General features: G+C 40.0%; 1 protein-coding gene across 1 annotated transcript in view; it reads left to right on the top strand.

Moving 5' to 3' along the window:
* Positions 1-19,649, top strand: part of ASB4 (ankyrin repeat and SOCS box containing 4) — a 106,517-nt gene that overhangs the window by 27,835 nt on the left and 59,033 nt on the right. The window contains exon 1 of the mRNA XM_006730656.3: positions 16,090-16,329. Within this exon, the coding sequence (XP_006730719.1) occupies positions 16,143-16,329 (187 nt within the window). The 5' untranslated portion in view covers positions 16,090-16,142. Of the gene's footprint in view, positions 16,330-19,649 lie in introns of the transcript that reaches the window.

Raw genomic sequence — 19,649 nt, 5'->3', positions numbered from 1 at the left:
CAGAGTGATTTCGTTCTTGATGTCCTTGTGAAACGTCTCCCTTTTTCCTTTCTCCTCTGGCTCCCTTCTTATTGTTGCGGTTTTCTGCCGTATATATCCTGCCTGCCCACCGGGGGCCACGATTTAGGGAGAACAGATATTCTTAACCCCCTGCTTTTTTCCCCATCTCTTTCCTTTGGGCTTCCCTCATCTGCAACACAATGTGGATTCCAGTTCCTGCCTTTCTAACTAAGGAAAGGAGAGGAAAGTCAAGAGTGGTTGTGTCAATGATCTTTGACACGGCTGAGCAGCCCCCCTCCATTTTTTCAGGCTCCAGTATATTTAAAAATGAAGAAATGCCAAAGTTGTGTTGTACTTACAATTTTTTTTTTTAACATTTTAGTGTATCTAACCTCATCTGGAAATAAAAACAACTGTCTAAATGTCTGTCCCTTGGTGAATCTGGAGTCCAGGCCCAATGTCCTCTTGTTCAATAGGTAAAGGCCCCAACCTGCACTTCCGGAGTGCAGAGGTCAGTGGGGGGTAGCAACAGAGGAGTCTGCTGCAGTGGGGGTAAAGTGGCAGATTAATAACAGCTCAAACCTCTGGAGCACCTACTGTACGCTAAGGACAAATCTCATTTTATGCGTGCTCACCTACTAAGCTCTCTCGGGGAGGTACTGTTGTTATCCTCATCTTTATACATAAAGAAACCAACGCACAGACAGATTAGGTAACTTGCCCAGGGATGCACAACTAGTCTGTAATCTTAAGCACTGGGTCCTTTGATCTCTTACTGGATGCTCAGCAGAGAACACAAGGACCAGAGGGGGAGTGTGAGTGCCCTCAGACCCACAGCAAAGGGAGAGGTGTGTGTGTGTGTGTGTGTGTGTGTGTGTGTGTGTGTTTGGGGGGAACTTACACTCCCAGTAGTAAAGGTAGGTAGAGGCATAGCAACATGGGCCGTTTTGATTCTCACCCCCCCAATCCAGTGGTTGTGCCCAGGACTGAGGGAATTGGGCAAATAAGGTTGATATCTGTGCTCATGTGGTCTCCCCAAAGGCCATAGGATGCGTCCAAATCACAATGGAAAGTGTCATTTTTCACTGACCCACAGAATCAGATCCAGCTTCGTGGGCACGTGACTTGGGTGGTCGCTCGGGACCCTGCGGTCTGAATGACCCAGCACTTGGATTAACGCTCTATTGTCACCATCTTGAAAGTCTTGCTTTTTGAACAAAAGGTCCTACATTCGTGTTTTGCCCTCGGCCCTACAAATTACGTAGCCAGTCTTATGTGGAAATCCTGAGCAATCTGGAGAAGTTTGCAGCTCCGGTCTACCAGGGGAGAGAAGATTCTTTTTCCCTGTGATTCCTCTGGAACCGCAGTGCTATAAATCTGCAGTTGCCTGTTAGTGGATTTGCATTTTACTGCAATGTAATACTTTTCCTCACCAGGGAAGGCAGTCAGCTCTCACTAATAGGGGCTTTAATGATACTCTGCCAACGTCCATGTGCATAGCCTGGAGCAAAAAGGCTCAGGACAGGCTCCAAATTCAACAGCCGGGTTAACTACAAGGGAGCCTCTTTGTGGAATGATAAAACCCTGTTAACCTCAGCTAGATTCGCGGCTGGCCCAAGGAGCGCCCCCACAGAGGAACAGAGGTTTATGTATAAAATTCCAGCTCGGGTCCTCCTGGAAATTTGCACTTACCATCCCACAGTGTTTGCATCATTTTGGCACGCTACAGTTAAGTTGAGATTTGCCAAAACTTGTAGAGAAAAATCAAACTGCCTCAGCACAAGGAAGCCGATCTGATAAGTCCTCTATCTGGTCTCTCCACGCTCGAGCAGTTTGGCACTAGAATAAATGATTGCTCACCAATGGCGAGTTTCCATGGAGTCGGTGGCTCTGAGGCCTTTTCTTGAAGCGAAGGGTAGTGAGCTGATTTTCTCCACCGGGGCAGTAACGATACCAGTGAGCAGCAACTATAAGGGAGAAACAGCCCACTTCTTGAAGAAGAAGACAAAAAAGGGAATTGTGTGCCTCTCTCATGCAGAGGAGCCCAAACCCTCATATTCAAGGAGATCTGTGGGGCGACGCTGAATGAATAATGACGGCCAACATCTTCTAGCATTTACTATGCCCCAGACACCCTTGTAAGGGCTTTGCATATGTCAACCCAGTTAATCCTCACAACAAGCCAATGGGATAGGTATTATTATCATCTCTCTTTTAAAGGTGAAGGACCCGAGGCACAGAGAGGGGATGCAGTTAAGTCAGGAGAGCAGCTGCATGGCCGGCCAGGAGCTCCAGGTTCATCTGGGACAATGACAGGCAGTGAGGAGTTCCCGGTGGGGCCCGGCTGTGTGTGCAGCTGCTGAGTCTGCGTCCTGTTTGTCCTCACAATAAACCCCCATTAACGAGGGAAGCACAATTGGTCTCCCTTGCTCTTGCAACCTGAAAGAGCCTATAGAATACAGATCCCATTGTGAATGCTTTTGTAATTTGGAGATTTTTTTTTTTTTTTTATAAACGGAATAATCAGCCCCTTAATGTATCCATAGGGAATTCAGGAAAGGGATGAAGAAGCGGCTCCTGTTTTTGAGGCATTTGCAATCATTGTTGGAGAGACAGAGCCAACAGATGGGGAACAATAGTGAGGGACTCTAGGGCTGGTGCAAGCAAATGCCCGGCTGTGGTCTTTGCCCGTGAATGGTGTGGGAAATCGGAGAGGGGAAGAGTATTTACTCACTGGCTAGGGAGTTCGTGGGGGTGGGGGATGGAAAGAAGAAACTGGGTGGCATTGGGCACACTGGTTAATCTTCAGACTTCACCTTCCTCAACTGTGAAATGAAGCCATAAATGATCTCAAAGACTCCTTCCAGCTTTAACATTCAATGAATCCTGACCTTTTCTGTAAAGCTGAATTTTTATGTGTGGTACTTGCTGAGAGTCAAGACACACCCATGATTGCTAGGGCCCCGACTGAAGATCGTATGGTCAGGATGATACACTTTCCTGACCTCACGTTAGCTCCCAAGAGCCTAAGTGACCTGAACTTTAGCCTTAGCTTTTCCTGGCTGTTCACTTTAATGACTGCCCCAGCCATTCGTATATATTTTTTTCTTGGTTATTTGCATTTTTCTTTCTTTTCTCTTTCTTCTTTTTTTTGGTCAAAATATAAAAGTAGGATAGTACTTAATCATAACTTGCAGGTTTTAATATTTTAAAGAAATAAAATTTACCAAATGGGATAATCAATCATTTTGCTCATGATCATTTACAATTTTTTTCTTGTGTCTTCATTGTTTTTGTGGGTTTTTTTTTTTTTCCAAAATTCTAAGTTATTCTCGTCCCCAGTAACTGGTTATGATTGCTTAACACATAGTTGAGAATCGATGAGGTCTGTGATGGAAATGAAACACATTTAAAAAATTTGTTTCTATATCACTATGCATACCATGTTTTCAAGAGTAGAATGGTTTTTATCCCAAACAGGTATGTGGTTAAGAGAAAAAATGATCTGATGTTCCTGGTCATTGAAATATACAAACAATAACCAAGGAAGAGGGATTTAAGAAGTATTTTTTTTGCAGTGGCTTTCTCTAACCTGGCAAGTATTCTCTAGAGCCCATAAACCTGCTGTTCTTTAAGTATGTTCCCCCTGGCCAGGGGCATTGGCATTCAACAAATTCTCAGACTTAATCAGAACTTTGGGAGGGGGGCAGCAGTCTGTGATGTAACAAGCCTTCCAGGTGATTCTGAAATATCTTAAAGTTTGAGAACCACTATCATAATCCAGGCTGCAAGGAAATAGACAGATCATAAATTATACTTAATGACTATCTTTCCTTAATAGCCCCTCCCCATGCCCCACTACAGGTTGAATTTAACGTCAACTGTTCAATTTGCACTCAAGTCCTTCTATATTTATAGATCCAAGTCATGTTTCCCATGTTATCTTCTCCTGTTCATATTCTTCTTATTTTAGTGAAATTGCATTACCATTCTCTCCCCCCATGCCCTCACTCTCTGCACGAGGGACAGTCGACAGAAGTTAAGACAGGGAAGGGCCTTTGGTAAGTGGAGATATAGGGGAGAGGATGTTCTTGGATGGCGCCATGGCATAATCAAATGTATCAAGTCACCCGAGTTTCTTGGTTTCTATCAAAATCTTACGTCAGATATCATTTCCTTTCTGAAATCTTTCTCGATCCTTCAACTGGAAGGTGCGATCTCTCCCTGTATAATGCTCCAGTCCCTCCCCTCCCGTGTTTGGTATTTCTCTCACAGTATACCCTATTCTGCCTTCTTGTGTAGCCAGTATTGTCTGATTTCTTTGCTTGGACCATAAGTTCTTGAGATCAGGGGCTGCTCCCAACTTATCTTTCTGCCACACCTAACACCTAACACGGCGGCAGACACAATGATAACTCCATCAGTCGTGTTGCATCGTGGAATGCAGTGACAGGGCTGCCAGCCAAGCCCAGAGAGTCATCGGATAGCTTTTGGCTAAGGCTATTAGCTGTTATGAGTTAGGTGAACATTGCATGCTTGTCCCAAAATATTCCCTTGCAGGTAACTGACATTCGTTCTCTTTAAGATTTATAGAAAGCTTACAACCCGTGTTTAAAATACAAAATCCACCTAGGAGGGATCAAAAAATAGAAGGAAGATCTCGAGGACAAGCCTAGCTCTTTTACCCCCTGGAGCTATCAAGGGACAGCATACAGACACTAGAAAGGACCGGGGCTGGGAAACGGGAACAAATCTTTGATTTCACAGTCTTGCCTGAGGCCTTGACTGACAGTAGCTGCTGCTTTAACTTCCATCTGTGGCTTCACGCCTTTTTAGAAAAGACTCAGGAAATCTCACTCTGGTCTTACAGGGAATATTTTCAGCCTAAGAGGAAAATTGTGAGCATGAGAAGCAAGCTCGTCTTGCTTTCCCACACCCAAAGACAGAGACTCATAAAACAATAACGGTCCGGAAAGAATCTGAAGACACACGGTACAAAACGTATTTGGTTTATTATTTTAAGTGCTCTTAATACCACTGCAGTGAAAACAAACAAGAAACGGGCAGCCCCCCCGCCACCCCCGCCACTGACCGCCTCCAAAAAACGTTTAATTTATATTTATGTATTTGTTAGCCACTCATGTCTTGAAATTCATCTATAACATCATAAACCCGTGGCAAATTCTGAACAGAGAAATTCATGTTAGGAAAATATGATAAGGAAAGATATGGTTTAGGTGGATAAAACCCCCCAAATTTTAATCTATATTTGCGATTTAATCTAGATCACGTTTTATCTGCATTGGCTCAGATTTTTCCCCCCTCGGGGATCCTGCAGCTGTTCTTCCTGCTTCATTTGCCGAGGAACACTGCCATCATGCGGCCTGCCGTGGTAAAGACAGCTCATAAAAGAGCTAGCGGCGTGGTTTTAATTTAATGCTCTCTCCAGAGAAATGTGTGCAGCTTTAAAATGTGCTTTGTTGTTTGAAGCTGGATTTGTTGATTCACTTCCAAAGTAGCATCGTTAAGGTATCTGCCAAAGGATGAACTCTGTGTCAGTTTTTGAATCCCCCAAGTATATAGTGACCGCATTAAAAATATCCCATCTGCAAAATAATGAATGCTCCTGCTTATTTTATAAATTTGTAAAGTTTTCGTAAATGTGTCCACTTTAAAGATGGTAGAAAACCTTTATCATGTAAACTAACGTGGCTGCCTCTTTTTTCTGCACACTGGTAAGTCCGTTTAGGGAGAGGAGATGTAGGCAACTGTAGGCAGGCAGCATCGTGTGGTTCAGAAACCGAAAGTATGAAGCTTGACACTAGGAGCTTTCAGTTTGCCACTAATTAACTATGTCATTTTGAGCAAGTCACAAGCTGTCTGGCCTCACTACCTTCTTAAACGGAGTTAGGTTTGATACACTTCAGTCAAAACTGCTTTCCAGTTGATAATTCTGTAATTCTAACCTGAGAAGTAAACACGTCCTTTAAAAAGCAAGAGTGTTGTTTTTCTTTCCCTGTGATTTCCCTGTAAACATGCTCTTCCTTTCTCCCCACCCCCTCCCGCAGCCCTAAGTGAAGCTTTGTCTGCATGACTCATCATGCAAAATTCTCTCCGCAAGAACCCGGGGATTATGTGTTGGGGCTCAGCACCGTTCCAGCGCCAACGGCTTTCATGCACTTTGTGGGTTTAGGTTATCTCCACAGATAGAAAATAAAGTTGATGAACCTTGGAAATTGGTAAACAGCTTACAGGCTTCTGAGAGCTGTAGGTCTAAAAAAAAAAAGTTCCAGGATGTTAGAAAAGACAATTCCGAACAGTCTGACGTCTTTAACACCTGAAAGGGAAGGGCAGTTTTCTTCCCTAACTACACCTTCTGCTTTATAAATTTGTCAAAAGTAAGAAGAGGATGCAGATACTGCTTGGAGCACAATCGTGAGGTTAATGTTCTGATGAGACCAAATGCTGGTAAATTATTCCCTGGAGTTGATTTTGTGACGTGTGTAACAGGGTGAGGGATGGAGATACAAGCTGGCGTTGATGTTTAAACTGTGCCGGAAGGGCACATGAATGCAGGGCAGTTGCTAGGAGACCTAGAGCACCAGAGCTAATGCCCCCGCTGCGTGCGCGGGATGTCTCATCTCAAGAAACCTTGTCTTTCACAGTCAACGATGACATTCAAGGTAGAGTCTGTCAAAATTCAGGTGGACCAGTGCTTGGTTATTACTTGTGTCAATCCAGCCATTCTATCAGCTACCACCCATAAAGGGAGCAAATCAAAGAGAACAATGTAACGTCGTGCCAGTGACCAAGATGCTCCAGGAGAGTCAGTGGCTCACTACACATTCAGTTTAAATATTCTTACATGAAAGACAGCTGGTTTGTTCGCTGATATTAGTTTCAAGAAGTGTAAAGTCGGGGCGGAAGAATCACCCGAGCGTTCGAAAGCGAAGATGTGCTTGAGTAGGACTTTGGCCCCTGTTGTTTGCAAAGCAATCCTTTCAGCCGTTTGTGGAACTTCTTTTAAAAAACAGATTTTATGCTAAACCCACACTTCCGGTTTGTAATTACCACCGAGAGTACAGATGTGCAGGACTTCAGAACTGACAGGGTTTTTGAGAGTTCTTCCAGCGCCCCCCACTGGTTGAAGACGGAACCTGAGCCTGTCTGTGGGCAAGGATGACCGGCAGCCCGTTCAGAAAATCATGGCAAAAACTTCTGCCCTTGTAAAACATTGCCAAGCTTTGCCAGTATCCAGGAGACACTCTATTCAAAGAGAGAGAAAACTACAGGCTGCGAAGTGGGTCTGGTAGGTCTTATTTTACTTAGAGGAAACTGAGTCACTGAGAGGTGTTTTCAATTATTCGAACACGCAGCTAATTATCACCAGAGCTGGGGAACTATCCAGGTTTCCCAATCCAACGCTCTTTTACCGTAACACCATGTGGTCTTTCTCAGGAGAGTTGGGATGTTCTGTTATTCTAGTGATATGAAAGGCAGCAATAGTAGTCCTGTAATGCTTCTAGAATGCTTTACCATGTGCAAAGCATGTACCTTGTTTCATTTGATTCTTACAACCTTGGGACTTAGTCTCATGAAATAGTATGCTTAACACACAGAATTGATCTGCACTGTTATAAAAGTATAGTTCTAATTTCTACTAGTTTTTTTAGGTCTCTGTTATAATCCTATTGCCATGCTCTAGGATTGAGGGCGACATAGTGGCCTTGGAAGATAGAGGATTGGAACCCTAATGTGGTTTGGAATTTTTTTCGTGTTTGCTGCACTTCGCTATTGAATACCCACACACAAAATAAAATATGCACTGTACCGCTTGCCTATGGAAAACATGAAATTATCATCAGTTATAAGCCATTTTTGAGAGCCTACGAGGTATCGGGCCAGACATACAGCAAATATGAAGATGTTGTTCTAGGCTAAACTTTGAAAGACTTGAACTGCACTCGGGTTCAAGAAGTAGAAAAAAATGAAACAAATGGGTATCCATCAGTTTACACTCCTATGCTTTATTGAGCTTTAAAAATACCTAAAAGAGGTGGAAGCATTTAAATAAACATGGCCTCTCAGGGCCACCTTCTCTTCCTTATCTCAGGGTCTTCACGTCCCCTGCTCCTGTGGCCTAGTGAGCTCTTCCCCTAGAGATCAGCATGACTTGGTCTCACATTTCCTTCAAGTTTTTGCTCAGGGAAAGTGAGGATTTCTCTGATCATATATTTTAAATTGCAGTGCTTTCCAGGACCAGCCTGGGAGTACAGGATGTTTTTCCTTATTTATTGGCCCAGAGGAGCACACCTTGTTCTAATCTGTACAAGAGTGACTTGTGGGTGGGCTATGACCCTAGACCTTCCCAGGTTTATTTTTCTCGGTGGCGTGTATTACCACCTGACAAACTATCTATTTTACTGTCTGTTTTTTAAATTGCCTGATCTCCCACAGCTGCTATACCATGAGGACATTCACGAAACACCATGGAGTACATGGACAGGAACCAAAGTGTCAGCACCAACGTGTTACCCAAATGACCAAGCCATTTTAAAAGGGGATCTTCTAATTCCTAGCCTTTGAGTCTTTCAGCTACAGCCTCAGATATCATGCAGCGGAGACAAGCCTTTCCCACTGTGTCCTGTCTACATTCCTGACTCACAGAAACCGTGAGAGATACTATTATTAGTGCTTTAAGCTAGTACATTTAGGGGCTGTTTGTTATGTAGCAAGAGATAGCTAGAGAGTGCCTGGCCCACAATAAGTTCCCAATAAATATTCATTGAATTAAGGGATAAACATAAGCAGATTTTTTCCCCTAGGGTACTCAGTGATCATAATATAATGCCTGTTATCAGCCTAAACAAAACTGTATAAAAAGTCTTAGCTCTATAGCCTCATCAGTTTTGGAGTCTCCGGCTGTAGGCTTGAGTCTTGGGTCTGTGACTTATTTGCCATTTGACCTTGAATAATTCACTTATAGTCTTTGGTTCTTGGTTTTCCAAATCTGTAAACTAGAAATAACGATAACAGTTATAATTATGCTACTAACATATGCCACTGACTTGGAAGAGCCCTGTTGACAATGCAGAGCCCTGGGTCAGGGCTCTCCTGAAACCCATGCTGCAAATGGAATTGTGCCTTATGTGAATGAATAAACCTTCTTTACCATTCAAGTCAGTTCCATTCATTGGTGTCACCATACTATCCCAGAGCTCTTTATACAAAGCATTCACACGAGCAGAAATGAAGCAATAGCAAACCAAACAAGATGACATGTAATGAGTAAGATGATACATGGTAGACTCAAGAATAACAGCTAAGAAGAAAGGGATATCAGATCACCGTATCAGCCATTTCTGTGAGCTGATGGCAAGGACGTCCTAATTCATCTGCCAGGGAAAGTCAGGGAGGCCCACTGGGGATCTGTTTTCATAGAAATTTCAGTCTCTGCAGGTATATTTTAGAAGCCTTGGCTTCAAATTTCTTCTCTATGACTGCATTTGACAGGTAATTGCTGGCTTAGGAGCATCAAATTCATGTTAAAATGCCATAAAGGACCAAGGAGCTATTTGTGTTCCAGAGAAGATAGGCCAAGTGGCCAGATTGTGTTGTACACAGGCGTCAAGAAAACAAGCAGCCGGGTTTCTGTGATCACTGCCTCCCCCGTAAGTCCCCAGAGAGTACGAGAAGATCTTATGGGCCACTTGCCACAATATCATCGCTTTGTCAGAAAGCTCTTCATTTTGTCCAAAGGGCAGAGGACACTGTCCTTTCTGTGTCGTGAAACACTAATACAAAACTCATCTTACAGGTTGAAGAGTTTTCATTTTTATGAGTTGAGGAGACAGGGATTTCTGACAGCCCTGGATGGACAGCATGAAACATGACCACTGTGAAATTTGGCCTCCTGAGGCCTGGAGAGATGGTGGCTTGAAGCAATGATCTGGATAATAAAGGCAGGTCTCAAGGCTGTTTTATTAGCATTGGTCACCTTGCTTCCTATATGTTAGAATGACTTTGATGGGCAATTTAATTAAACTGCTATTTGTTTTGTAAGTGCAAGTGATTATCTCTTGATTTTATCCTCTGCTGCTCAAGTAAATTGGTCAGTGATTGATTTTTTTTTTTTAGCATCATGATACAGGTAACTTTCTCAGTTTTATACATTTCTTCATAGAAATTTGCTTTGTTTTCTCCAATTATTCCACCAAGTTTAGATTTATTTATTTTTTATGACCAAGAGATGGGACTGGAAAAGCTTCTGTGGGAAAAAATAAAGTTCTTTCTTTAGTTTAAAATTGTAAATTTGTTTCCAAACATTGAATCAATGCTTTTTATTTATTTTAAAATCATATTCCTTGTAGCTTTCAGGGCCAAGTCTTGAGGTCTATCAATCAACCCAAGGAAAGAAAGTATGGAACAGCCTAGGACAAACTGGCCATTGATCAAACTTAAGTCCCAATGCTGACTTTTAGAAAGACAATAGTTGTAAAAATCAGGCATTAAGAAAATAAGGATTCTTCTAGATCACTTTATCTCCTCTTGTATATCAAGGACTATGCCCAAAGAATTCAAGATCATGGAGTTTCCTCCACAACGCAAAGGTGACAACTTTTCCACCTATGGTTAGAGGTCAGGCTTGCTAGGGGAAAAAAGGCAAAGTTAAAGAGAAAGCAAAATGTCCAAGACTGGACCTTTCTAGCCAGCAAGGCTGGACATCTTGAGGGAGAAGTAAGTTGACTGAGAGATTGGATGCCGCATTCTCATCCTTGTTCACACACTTAATATGTTCTTCCAGGGTTGAACTTTGGCAGAGCAGTGGCGGGGGAGAAGACGTAGAAACAACCAGATATGCCTGAGAGGGCCAAAGGACACGGAGGTTAGTGGCCAGTGTCAGGAATAATGTAGACTCCTTGGAGAACTCCAGCCCTCAGCATAGGTCTGTGTCCATTCTGGCCCTAAAAAGATGACAAGAAGGAGGCTATACAAAGCTGCTATTTCCTCACGAAGTGTGAGGGAGTGGCAGTGTGCCTGAAGAGAGGACTTGGAGTTTCCCGTGTATAACTTGCATTAACATAGCCAAAAGGCTGCAGTGTTTGAAGACATCAAATTTGGAGACAAATGACCGGGATCATGTGCTCTGACGGTGGGAGCCAGAAATCTGAATATAGTCAGGAACAATTTAGAGGAGCCACTCTGCCACTCTGCCATGGAGATCGAGGAGGGTTTCCCATCTGGGGACTCCTCCTTCCCTGATGCGATCATATAAGCTACACTCCTACCTCTGACTGATACTCATCTGCTATACACTAGTCTGGCCATACTGATTACTTATGGTCGAAGTCTCTTCTAACTGATCCTGGTTGTTAAATGTTAGTATTTTGAATGTTTTTCCTATACATATCCCATATTTCCAGAAACCATCTTAGAGGGAAAGTCAGAACTCTTGAAGATAGAGAATTAGATCCATAGTGACTGAGCATTTACCGAAAGAGACTGCTAAAAATTTGGATCGGACTAAACATATTAAGTTGGACTAAAATTAAGTTGTTCTTCCCTTTGTCGCTAAGGTGAAGAACCTATAAAGGGAGGATCCAGTCAATTAATCGAATATAAACAAACTACATTGTTTCTCTGTGAAATTTAGTGAATTTGCAGCTTTGTGAGCAATTCTGGTGTACAGGAGATTGGAAAGGTCTGGGGACTTCCATTTTTACTTAACTCCATTAGGAACGCTAAGTCCTATAGGGCAGGGATTTTTGTTTTTGTTCACTGCTGTATTTCCAGTTCTCAGAGTAAGTTTCTGGCACATGGTAGGTGCTCGGTAAGTATCTGTTGAAGAAATTACAACTATAACATGAGGCAGACTTGCAGAGTGCCTCCTAGGAATCACAAAACAATATCAACAAAAGCAGAGTGCCCCCCAGTGTCCCCATCATACTCCCTAGTTTTCAGCTCCCTCTAGGCATATTATGTTCCATTTTAGGCCCCCAAATTTAAGAGACGGGCATTCATCAATAAACCAGAGAGGATCCAGAAGAGAGCAGGCAGGACAAGAGAATTCTGAAAACCACCCCAGATAAGAAACAGTTGAGACTAGTCAAGGAAAAAAAATGATTGATGAGAGATAGTATGCTATTTTCAAATGTTAGAAATTCATTAAGGATGAGAATGGAATAAATGTATGATTGCATGTTCATAATTAGACCCAATGAAAAAAAATTATGGATAGGCAATTTGGGCTCAATGTAACAAAGAAAATACTGACCCTAATTTTCCAGTAATGGAATGGATTGCTTTGTGAACCAGGATGTGAGAATTACATATTATCTTGTATTTTCTTTTCAATATTCACTGGTATTTGCCTCCCTTTCCCTTCAACTCATTGCATATTCTTGAAAGCAGAAAAATGTAAAATTTGGAAGGTAGGGTTAGATTTAAAACTTCATTACCATTAAGAATTATGGGGCTTATCAATTGATAGTCCATTATCTCAGGTCCTCAGATCACAAGGTGGCAAACTCAGATCGGACAACGTATCCTTAACTGAGGAGTCCAGATCTCACTCTGATTACCTGATGTCCATCGCAAAGTAAAATTGCGAATTTTGTAAATGAGGTAAGATTTCATGAAGTTGATGAAAATGTAAGAGAGCCCAAATCACATACAAAACTATTTACTAATGAGGATTCGGCAGGGTTATTTCTGTTAATAATTGAATGAGAAGAGGTTGAAAACATAAGGATTTGATAAGTAGTTTCAGCGGGAATTGCAGCCGCTGGGTTTGAAAATCATTGGAATATCAAACGATAAAGACAGGCCCTTGGCAAAACTGATGAAGCTCTTGAACACTTTTGTAAACATGATCTTTTTTTATATTAGTTTGACAAAAGTCACTCTAAAGGTAAAGGGTATTGCTTCATGTTGTTATGAAATTGGATCAGAAAAATGATCTTACCCCGAAAATAGTTAACAATTTGTTTTGTGGTCCTATGAATTACTCAACTTAAATATTCTTTTTTTTTTTTTTAAAGATTTTACTTATTTATTTGAGAGAGAGAGAATGAGAGAGAGCGAGCACATGAGAGGGGGCAGGGTCAGAGGGAGAAGCAGACTCCCCACCGAGCAGGGAGCCTGATGCGGGACTCGATCCTGTGACTGCAGGATCATGACCTGAGCCAAAGGCAGTCGCTTAACCAACTGAGCCACCCAGGCGCCCTCAACTTAACTATTCTTAAATATTAGGTGAAAAAATGTTCCCGATAATTTTTGCCTTTCTTTTAGAGATGAATTTAAAATGACCTTTCCCCCCATTTTGTGAAATTTGGTCTTCATTTTACGTAGATTCCATTTTGATGGACTTCTCTAGCAAAAATTATCCTCCAAGAACACAAAACTCCTGGATCTCTTTGTTTCTTCTACCAGGAATGCTTTTTTTTTTTTTTTTTTTTGCCTTTTAGTTTTGTCAAAAAGGGACAAAGCATATCAATAATATCAATAAATGCTATATTTCTACTTGAGTTACCCATGTGGATATCAAAGAAACAGTGGTATCTTATTTGCCACCAAGCACCGTGCTAAGGACCTTGTAAATAATCAATAAATAATTCTTTATTCATTTATTCATTCATGCTAAGCACTGAGGACATAAGAATAACTCAGTTCCTTACTTCATGGAACTTACAATTCTGTAGTTATTCTGAGTTAACAAGTTATCCTTATTAATGTTATAAATATACATATACTGAAATACCTTTTTATCACGAATGTAATGTATATTCATTGTAGATGAATTCAAAAAATAAGAAAGTGATCAAGAAGAAATCAAATGTAATCTTACCACTGGGAAATAAAAGCTCATGATATTTGGAAATAGATGTTTATAGACTTTTTTCTATGTGTGCCTATAGTACCTGTATTTATACATTTGTATATTAGATAAATATATACAAATTATGTAAGTATATATAATAGTACAAATTATATAATATATACAAATGCATATTTGTACATTATAAGAACATAGATATTTTAAAGGTATTTATACTTCACATACTATTTTATAAATTGTCTAGTTCACAGACATTTTTATTTTATTATTATTATTATTTTTTAAGATTTTATTTATTTACTTGACAGAGAGCGAGAGTGAGAGAGCACAGAGGGAGAGGGAGAAGTGGATTCCCCCCTGAGCAGAGAGCCCAATGTAGCGCCCGATCCCAGGACTCTGAGATCATGACCTGAGCCAAAGGCAAACACTTGACCTACTGAGCCACCCAGGAGCCCCTCATAGATATTTTTAATAAGTATATACCTACTTAATTAAATCATAATGACTAAAAGTTTTTCCATTATATGGATATGCCATAATTTACCAAATTTTCTACTCTTGATCATTGAGATAGCTTCTGAATTTTTTTCTGTTATTAACACTGTAATTACCCACACATACATTTTCATTCATCTATCCATCCTTCTTTTTGGGTCAAGTATTTTATACTATGTAAGCTTGAAGATTTTAGAAAGCTTGAAGAAAATTAACAAAAAATTTAAACATTAAAAAACAAGCAAACTGAATCTACAGTGTTAGAAGTCAAGATAATGGTTGTCATTGGGGGTCAGGTTGAGTGTTTCAATCGGAAGGAGACATAAAAAGTGTTTCAAGCACACTTGGACTGCTGTGGCTTGATCTGGGGTTGGTTCCATGGGGATGTTCACTTTGTAAACATTCAATGAGCTGTATACTTATGACTTGTCACTTTCCACTTTCTTGTATTTAGGTTGCACATCAATGGAATAAGTTAAAAAATTGTGCTATGATATGCATCCATGTTTACATCCTTAAGTAAATTCCAAGAATCCAATACTATTATCATTTAAGATTTTTTAAAATTCATGTTGCTAATTATTCTGCAGAAAAATTTGCACCAGTTTTGACTCTTATCAACACTATATAAGGTGTGATTTCACTGCATTCAAATTAATACTGTCATCATTTTTTCTAATTTTTAATGATTTATAAATTTAAAATTTGATTATTTCTCTAACTTTTTATTTGGAAAATTTTCAAACTTATAGAAAAGCTGAAAGAATAATATAATGGACACGCAGAGCTCCTTCATTAGATTTGCCAACTTTCAACTTTTTGCCACATTTGCTTTCTTTCTCTGTCTCTATTTACCCTCCCACATGTACACACATACACATGCACCCACGTGTGTGTATATTCATACACATTCAGTTTTTCATTTCTGAACTATTTGAAAATAAGTTTTAGACATCATGACAATTCACCCCTTAATGCGTCACTTAAGAATAAGGATATGTTTCTACATAACCATAATCCCTCTACCATGCCTTGAAACATTAACAGTACTTCAGTATTATGAAGTAATATCTAGTCTATATTCATATTTCCACAATTGCCCCGATATATGGCCTTTTCTGTTTTTTAAATACAGGGTTAAATAAAGTTCATTCACTCATTGCACTTGGCTGTTTTGTCTCTTTAGTCTCTTTTTACTTGAAACAGTCCTGCCACCTTACCCTACCCTGCTTTCTTTCACGACATTGAAATTTTTCAAGTCTAGCTCACTTGAAAACCTTCTGTTTGTTTTCCAATGTGTACAACTCTGCTTGATTCTGTGGGCTTATATTACAAAATTATTATAGGTTTCCAGAGGCACATGTATCAGCAACTGTAACAAATTTTCATTTTTGGCTATTGGTTAATCAGAGCAGGACGCTGGTTCTCCAGTTGGGCACCAGATGTTTTTACCGAGGGAGAAAAAAAAAAGCATTAAGAGCTTTTAAATCTTACGCTATTGCTTTGATCATTTAAGAAATAATACTGACATTTGGCTCTCCGAAATGTGTTGCAAGGGTTTTCCTTGATATTGACACGATATATTATTCAATGAATCAGTGAGTATAGAACCAGTTTAAAAGACCTGAAAAGGCAGTGACAGCCAAGAAGGATATTTTGAAGTTTGAAATGATCCCTATATAAATAGAACGGATCAGCATAACTTTGGGATAAAATTAGCCAACAGTTTGTGGGCTCTCCAGCATGTGCCTGTTTGCTTGGTGCCGCTCTCCTGATAAATCACAACAAAGCTTCCAGAGGGAGAGGAAGGATGGAAGGAGCCGCCACCCCTATCACTAAATCTGCAGCGGCCAAGTTAGTTAAGAGAAATTTCCTTGAGGCTCTAAAGTCAAATGACTTCGGAAAACTGAAGGCCATTTTAATCCAAAGGCTAATAGATGTGGACACAGTTTTTGAAGTTGAAGATGAGAATATGGTTTTGGCATCTTATAAACAAGGTAAAAAATTATAGGTGTGATTATAACATTGATAGAAAATGGATTTTTTTTTTTTTTTTGTAATGCACAGTGTCGGTCACCCACTCTAAGCCAGTAGCTCTTACGGTTTAAGTATGTATTTTAAAAATATTTCTCATTTAATCTTTTCTCTCTTTTTAACTAGACAGCATCATGGGTGGTATATATTTGTATTTCTTTCTTTCTTTCTGTATTTTCTTTTCTTTCTCTATCCTTGTGTCTGGAATTTGAAATCCTGGACGATCAGATTTATTATTGTACTTTGCTTTTATTTCTAACTTTTCTTCTGCCTAAAATGACACAGAATAAAGAAAACATCTTTAGATTATGGCTAAACAGACTGCTAAGATCTAATCCAGACTGTGTGACTGCCTTGGGGACAGGGTGCTAACTCTCTGCTCACACAGCCACATAAAGGTATATCATCTCTGTATCCATCTGGATGGAAAAGGGAATTTTTGCCCCCATTTGGAGGGTTAATGAACGGGTAAGGCTCTGCCTTGATGCACCTTGCTAGTCCTTATCATGTTAATGAGTTTTTAGTTCAGGCAAAAAGCTGAAGCCAGAAAAACTAAAAAGTTAAAAAAAAAACTTTTTTTCCTTGACTACAATAATAGATCAAAATTGTAGATATCCTGAGTACAGAATGTCTGCCTTTTGAAGAACGAGGGTAACAAGAATGAGAACTGAATTTTTTTTTTATCAAGGGATTTTTCTGGAACCCACACTTAAGAAATCAGAAATAAATTAGAAGTACGCAGATTCTGATTTCCCAAATCAGCTAGTTAATGGGGAACTTGAGTAGCGAGGCCATCTGGTGAGCAGACTACAAACAAACACCATGTTCAACATCACTTCTGTTTAAACAAAATAGATGATAAGGTCTGGTGTACATTATTTGGAGGGAGATAGCAATTCTTTCTTCATGTTGAAAGTACTTTCCGTTCACATATAAATCATCAGCACCATGAATTTTCAGAAACTAATGTTAATGGTATATATTTCCACATTAATTTACTGGACTCTGGTTGTTAGTTCTGAAGGAAGGATAGAGGAGAGCAGTTACTGTGTTCATGGTTTTTCCTGGAGGGCTTTATCATAAATCGGCATTGCTACTTTGACTGGAAGAGAATGAAGAGGTTTGTTTTTTAAAAAGTAGTTGATGGGGCTCTGTTAGAAGGAAGGAGTGTATACCATATAATCAGATTACTTTAACCTTCTGGATTTGTTCAGTGAAAGACTGAACGCTAAATACATTTTTAAGGTATCTTTTAAGCTTAACATGTATGCCCATGAAAATAACTTAGGTCCAAGTCAGTGTAATTTATTTAACACTGAGTTGTGAAGACTGCCTTTTCCCATCTCCTAAACATGCCAAATTGCGTGGATCACCCGAGGTTTTGAGGTTGTGAGAAAAAGGAAGTTTTAGGGCAGGCTCCGGGGAAGAAGGGTGCTGTTTCTCCTGCTTCCAGTGGGGTCAGCACCCCTGAATCAGAAGAAAATGCAGTTTTAATCCTTTCTGTCAATATGAGCTGATTCCTATGGTCCTCATAGAGCTAAAAATTCATTCACACTAATGGGTGTTTTCATAGTGTTAGGACTGTGGGATGTGGCTTTCCATTAGGGAGACAGCAAATTATACCCTCTGGGAAAGGAAAAGTAGAGTTCCATTTCTTATACATGCCAGGTGAACATATGCACAGAAATAACAGGATTTATGGTCATATCTTCAGGGTCTACACAGGAATTGTGTGTATGTGTGCGTGTGCACACGCTGGTATGCACAGCAAGAAATACACGTACTCTCTGTTTAATGTGGGTATAAGAATCTATCTCTTCAATCTTAAGCCCAGATTAAAACCTCATCTTTCTTCAAAGCTTCTTCAAGTTTTTTTTCCTACATTTTCACATGTCTTCCAGCCTAATTATCAATCCCTTTAATATTTCATTCAGGAATGGAAGTGATAAATAGAATCCTAGTTGCTAGCCAAGCAAAGTTGACCTAAGTGGTTATATCAATTTCTTAAGTCACAAAGAGCAGGCTACACTGGTTAATTAGTTAGTTAGGGTTAGTTCCTTTCTGAATAATTCTGAGGCATGACACCCTTTCCTGTGTGGCCTTGAAGGGTATGCAGTTGGATTAAACTTTGTGAGACTTTATTAAATCATAGCAGACTTTTAGGACATTGAATGCTATTGGATTGTTAAGCAGCAGTTTTTGATTTTTAAAAGCACCTTTGAAAGGCTCCACGCAGAAAAGTATACAGATCATAAGTGTACAGCATGATTAATTTTCATAACATAAACAAACCTATATAACCAGCATCCAGATGTGGAAACAGAAACGTTATCTATTTACTTTTAAAGTGTGAGAATCTTCAGGTTTTAGTTACTTTGTGGCTTATTAAGCACGACAATGTTTAAAACCTATAAAAGATACCATGCGACCTTTACATTTGCTTGTGTGATTAATAATGTAATCTATATTCAACATTTCATTGTCCTGCAGAAGATCAACAGGGGGACAATTAATCTCAAACCATTTTTACTTCTTTTAGGACATATAGCATTTTTCATAGAATTTCAAAAAGTGATCTCATTTTTTCCCCTGAATATGGTATGTCTAAGTTAGTATACAAGTCAGTTCATAATTTTTGGAAAGACAATTCAGAACTCTGTTGGCAAGGAAATCAACTTGGGGCCTAAACACTACTCCCCCAAATCTACCATCTAATTGGCACACTCACGGAAGCAAATGTAAAATGTGGATTCTGTGAAGAAGGCAGAACAAAGCATCTGGAAATTCACTTCTGTTTCCTCATCCCACTGAGTAGCTTCTCTTGCCCATGCAACAGAGAGCGGAATTCCAGAGCTCAGGTTCAAACTGTGGGTCCCGCCTAGCCCCAGCACCTAAGAATGATTCTTAAAGTTAGAGAGCTCTTGTTTTATTTTTTAAAGTTATGTTAGACCTCATCATCAAATCTTCAGATAAAATCATGTTTTATTAAATGAAGAAAAAAAAACCTGTCTCACACTTTGGAAAGCAAACATTACAAACATGCCGGCTTGCATTTGGGATAACCCCTGGAGGACAGCAGGGACATGTGTCTCTAAAGCAAAAACAAGCAAGCAAAATTCCATCTACCAGACGATGGCTTTAAAATGGGAATGGCGTGAAGAAAAGTTAGATACGCAAACAACTTTTTAACTGCCACACGCAGTAAGTCGTTGCGAAGTCAAGGGATATTAATGATAGAAAGTTTCCCATGAGCCAAGCGTGCAATATCCAGAGTGAACGCAGG

The sequence above is a fragment of the Leptonychotes weddellii genome, chromosome 12 (assembly GCF_054177405.1).
Source record: "Leptonychotes weddellii isolate Sample4059 chromosome 12, ASM5417740v2, whole genome shotgun sequence".
In the NCBI taxonomy this organism is placed as follows: domain Eukaryota; kingdom Metazoa; phylum Chordata; class Mammalia; order Carnivora; family Phocidae; genus Leptonychotes; species Leptonychotes weddellii.
Note: the sequence above shows the minus strand (reverse complement) of the source record. Positions and strands in the feature narration are given on the sequence as shown.